At 37.2% G+C, this 5,454-nt stretch overlaps 1 protein-coding gene across 1 annotated transcript; it reads left to right on the top strand.

Moving 5' to 3' along the window:
• Positions 1-265: 265 nt before the first annotated feature.
• LOC132148480 (G2/M phase-specific E3 ubiquitin-protein ligase-like) lies at positions 266-3,590 on the top strand. The gene is made up of 4 exons (XM_059557173.1): positions 266-392; positions 918-1,091; positions 1,287-1,501; positions 3,267-3,590. Exons 2-4 carry the CDS (start codon positions 1,072-1,074, stop codon positions 3,548-3,550), a joined length of 519 nt encoding a protein of 172 aa, XP_059413156.1. The 5' UTR covers positions 266-392; positions 918-1,071; the 3' UTR covers positions 3,551-3,590.
• The last annotated feature ends 1,864 nt before the right edge of the window (positions 3,591-5,454 follow it).

The raw sequence follows: 5,454 nt of genomic DNA, 5'->3' as shown, positions 1-5,454 counted from the left end.
GCTCCCATGGGTTGTATTTCAAGAAAGTGACAAATTACCTATTCGGGCATATAGATTGAAGGACATGTTGGATTGTTGAATACGTTGCATGTAATTGCAGGGTTGCCTATACTGCGCTGTGACAGACGTCAGACATTTCACACCATAATGTGTTTTCACAAAATTCACAACCCCTAGTTGCAAAACAGATAACAATCTTCATTCTTTTTTTTAATTGTGGTCTTCATTTCTAATTGTGTTGGCTTATCCAGAGGAACGTACAAGGTGCCTTGTTCATGGCGGGGTGGGACCCCGTGTGTTGGCCAGAAGGCTGTATTCAAAGCTCTCAGGGATCCCTGCTCCACCAGTGAACATAGAAGAGGTGTATGACCCTGCATGACCAGCTGGACAAGGTAAGAAATACATCTGTTTTTTGTCTTTCTGATATCAAAAGTCGAATCTGTTATGTCATTAACACCTTAACCTCAGGGCCAAAATAACTTCTTTGTATTGTGCTGTTTTTTGTTTTTTTTTTAGGGGGGGGGGGGGTCTGTTGAGTAGATATAGATAGATTGTTCTTAAATATGGGCATGTCAAACATTTAGGAAAAAAATTACAACACATTGATAAACGCGAAATTCAAGTTTGCACATCTAAAGGACCATATTGTGTAAAAACAACTACAATAATAATAGAGGCCCATGTGCCGAAAAGTTGACTATATTAGTGTGTACTAATAGTAGACTGATATTTATAACAGATGTTACTCTCATGATGGTACGATATAACAAAGTAAAAGAATGCTCCAAGTTTTTGTATATACATCACAATTATTTTTGTACTACAACTGCCATTATTTTGGAAATACGGAGAACACTTCACACTGCCAGCAACAAAAGGTTATTTCTAATAGAACCTCTTCTCTTACTAACTTTTAGATCCAAAGGGCAGAAACCATTGCAGAGGCACACACAGCGATGTTAGCGGCTTCGAACAGCCTCCACATGCTCGGTGCCTTATGCAAGGTTTCAACCCTCAAAGAGTGCCAGGATCTTGTAAATGCAGCACTAAAATACTATCTTAGAGGGAAGGATGGAGATGCCTCTCAAACAGTAAGATTACCTGCTTGATCACTAATGTTTTATTAAATGCTGATGTTAAAATTAAAGGTAAAAACTACTTTCTCTGTAGGGGTTATGTTTTCATACATTTGTTACTTTTTCAAACGTGTTGCATATCAATTGATACACCTACTGATGATTAAAAATGTTTGATTCTGACAACATATGTACTTATCTGATTAAAAGACTGAAAGAAGGACTGGAGACTTTGGGGATGCTAAATGCCATGAAGGAGCACTCTTCTATTATGGAGGAGCTCTTTTGTGGTGGTCCCCCCACCTTGTCAGCTGCCTCCTTGTTGGACCTCTTCACGATATATTATTCCCCAAGAGGAACTAACAGGAGAGCATTGGAGGAGGTTGCAGTTGGTCACTGGCAGAATTGGATCATTGAAGTCGAAGGTGAGTCCATTTAATTTTAATTTTAACATATAGTTTTGTTATTGATTATATTGGCATGGTATACTACCGTATTTTCTGCACTATAAGGCACACTTAAAAGCCTTTAATTTTCTCAAAAAATGACAGTGCACCTTATAATCCGGAGCGCCTTATATATGGATCAAATGTTGACATTCCCTTTAACACAGCTCCATCTAGTGGATGCATAACGTATTATTAGGAAGAAATGTCCCCAGAGCATACCTCCAATTTTGAAAAACCATGGAAAATGAATAGTTTGTTCTACAGTGGCCTTAATATTCATTGCAGTGTGCTATTTATCAATTATCAAATGAAAATAGTAAATACAAATGTCTGACAGGAGAATTTTGGAGGTTTTGCAGACCCTGAGTGTCACTGTTAAATTGCTTGTTGAAAAATGAAATTTTACGCTTAAGTGTTTGTTTGGGAAGTTCCTATGCACTTACAAAGGATTTCTGGGTGGTTGCGGTACATATGGGTGGTTGCTGGGATGTTGATATGTGGTTGCTAGGGTACTTAGTATAGTTACTATCATATTGCTGTGAGGTTGATAAGTTAGGGTTAGAGTTACGTTGCTGTTAGGGCTGCACAATAAATAGTTTTTCCAATTGTGATTACAAATATAGATGCCACAATTACATAATCATTCAAAGGCGCAATAAAGATAAATAAATAAAATGCTATAGAAGAAAACAATTTTTAGGCTCAATCCCATTTCTAGCCCTTCCCCTTTCCCATCTCGATTCTCTTTTGGTTGGAGGGGTAGGGGAAGGGGAAGGGCCAGACAGCCCTTCAAACGACGATTTTTCGGAACCACACTTCAAACGAAGGGGTATGAATTATCTCGGAAACATGGCTGCTACAGCGAACAAAAAGACACATAAATGTAAGCTTTTTTGGCATAAATAAAGATTTTAACTAAAAGTAATCATTTGTTTTATGTTACATTCAATTGTGAGTTCATATTAATGGTAATGTTACTCAAAGAAATGTTTGCAAAAAATCGCTAATATTTGCTAACGTCATATTATTACAGACTGCATGATAGTGACACAGGATATATCTGATCAGAGCGATATCTGCCGTAGATTAATCCCCCCAATAATTAGAAATCGCTAAACCATTTTCTCAAATATTGCCTATTCGAGAGTGAGAGAGAGAAATAGAAGTTGCGTGTATTCGCATCCGTGCGTTTATCTTTTTAGAGTGAGTTTACTTAAAAACAGCAATTGTATCCTCTCGTCGCTGGAAAATATAATGTAGAGATTCAGTATTTAAACTGTATTTAATAAAAGTCGTGGGACAGCGTTGACAAGTTTATTTTCTCCTGGATGTGTGAGCTGCGCGATTTCTGATATGTGTGTGTGTCAGTAAGTAGCTCATTAATTCAGAACAATAATTAAAGGCTCTAATGCACACCATTATATGTGTGTATTGTAAGAGCTAGATGACGAATGATGGTAGTGGTGTCCCAATCCTTAGGGGAATATTTTCTCCCCTACCCCTTGACACTCTGTTTCAAGGGACAAGGGGAAGGGGTAGGACAAGGTGTATGAAATAGAATTGGGATTGGGCCTTAATGTGTTTGAGTGTTTTCAGCTTGTTTATATACGTATAAAAATATGGCAAGCAGTTAGTTCAAACAATGGTATAAAGCTAATCAAGTATTTATAGTGACTGGAGGTATTTATGATTAGAATCTTTTTGTGTCACTTTAATTGATGCTTTGCTTTTTCTGTTGCAGATGGAGATGCAGCAGTGGAGGTGGATGGTGGGGACACAATTAAAGTCACCCTAGAGAGTGTCCTTGTGTTTGCTTCTGGGGCATCTGCCATACCCATATTTGGATTTAAAGATAATCCAAATATCACATTTTTCCATGAGAACATAAATGGTAGACGGCAGGTGTTTCCAGAAGCAAACACATGCACCATTACTTTGAAGTTACCGATTGGACATGAATATGAAGAGTTTTGCCATTTCATGACATCCGGTATTATTCAATCGCCAACGTTTGGGGTAGCATAAAAAACCCATTCTCCCAACCCTTATCACTCTTGCCATGTGGCTGATACTGGAAATTGTAAAATGTTTGTTAAACATTAAAGTTTTGTTAAACAATTTCCCTGAATTTAAACTTGTGTGTACTTGTATTCCCTACATTATTATGGCGATGATATTTCTGTGGCATGGCTGTCGAAGAGTAATCAGCTGGTCAATTACATTTGCTAATTGCGTACTGTATGTAACAAATGTTATCAGGAGAATGTGATATTTTAGAGCGAATATCTTATATGATGTGCTGCATGTCTTGGATGGAGTACATCATAGCTTTCAGTTTCTCTGTAAATGTTTTTTGTGCAAGTGCTATAGCCTATCATCCCCTTTTGTCAAAATTTATTTACATATTCCAAAGTGTCGATATGTTTGAGTCGCTTACAGTTATCATTTGGGAACACAACATGCGTCAAACATCTTCCCAAATTCATAATGAGAATAATTTATAAGTCTGTTGCTGTCAACAAAAAGATGCATTTCAAGGTCTTCCTGCGTGTTTCCACCAAAGTAAAAGCTCTATTTAATGTTTGAAAGAAATCAACATTTATTGTTTTTAAATGAAGTCTCTTCTGCTTACCAAGGTTGCATTTATTTGATCAAAAATACAGTAAAAACTGTTATATTGTGAAATATTATTCCAGTGCAAAGCAGCTGTTTTCTATGTGAATATATAGTAAAGTGCAATCAGTCCAAAAAGAGCTTTATTCCCAGGTGTGCTTGCACAAATTTTTCTTGGTACTGAAGCTTCCAGTGCACATATACAAATACAACAAGAAACATAATACAAATTCCAAGAATAAAATATGAGTATCATATAAAAAGGTTTATTCAGAATAAACATTTACAGATTATGAACATATTTACCGTACTTTGAATAGTGTGTATAAATATAAGTATCAGATGAGTTTAGAAGTATTGCACTAAACAGTGGGAGCATTGCACTTACAGGCATATGTCTTGGGGGGGGGGGGGGGGGGGGTAATTAACTGTTCAGAAGGGAAATGGGCTGTGGGAAGAAGCTGTTCTTGTCGCCAGTGATACGGTAACGGTAACAGTTCAAACAGGTGGTGTCCAGGGTGAGTGGAGTCTGAGGATTTTACTGGCTCTCTTCCTCACTCTTGAAGGGTACAGGTCCTGGAGGTTGGGCAGGGGGGGAACAATAATCCTCTCCCAGGTCCGTTCTGTCCGCTTTAGTCTTCTGATGTCTGATTCGGTAGCTGAACCAAACCAGACTGATGGACGTGCATAAAACAGACTCAATGATGGCCGAGTGGAACTGAATCAGCAGCTCATGCAGCAGGTTGTGGCATTTATTCCTGTGATCAAAGATAAATTATGTAAACATTATTTTTTAAGGATTCTTTTAAAGCTTTTAAGATAAAGGCTGTTCTTTTGAACTATTCATCAAATAACCCTTGGGGAAAGTGAGCATATTCAGCACAAGAGACTACTTAAAGAATAAATAAAATTTGTACATATACCACTCTGAACTGCAGTACTGTAAGACTCTAAATATGAACACCTGACCACTCTTCTGGGTTTGCTACTGTTACAATTAGAAACCTTAGAATGAAATAAAAAACATGACAGGCAGACATTGGTATGATGTAAGCAATACAGATACAACTAATAGATTGGTAGCACTTTATTTTACAGTCCTGTTCTCCATGTACATGCTATGTACTTATTATAGTAATTACAATAACTGTAATAACTAGGTACTTACCCTGAACCTACCCCAAAACCTAACCCTACCCCATGTAGTTACCTCGTATTACCAGAACTTTCTTAGATAAATACACTGTAAGTACACTATAAGTACATGTAAGTACACATACTGTAAAATAAAGTGCAACCAATACATTTTATAATGT

This window comes from Carassius carassius, chromosome 9 (assembly GCF_963082965.1).
Source record: "Carassius carassius chromosome 9, fCarCar2.1, whole genome shotgun sequence".
NCBI lineage: Eukaryota > Metazoa > Chordata > Actinopteri > Cypriniformes > Cyprinidae > Carassius > Carassius carassius.
This window is presented reverse-complemented; position numbering and strand designations above follow the sequence as displayed.

What these genes read in the sequence shown, in the direction of transcription:
- LOC132148480 (XM_059557173.1), top strand. Translation starts at nt 1,072, where the DNA reads ATGGAGATGCCTCTCAAACA. An exon ending in ATGGAGATGCCTCTCAAACA is followed by an intron (nt 1,092 to 1,286) that starts GTAAGATTACCT and finishes TCTGATTAAAAG; the next exon opens with ACTGAAAGAAGGACTGGAGA. An exon ending in TTGGATCATTGAAGTCGAAG is followed by an intron (nt 1,502 to 3,266) that starts GTGAGTCCATTT and finishes TTTCTGTTGCAG; the next exon opens with ATGGAGATGCAGCAGTGGAG.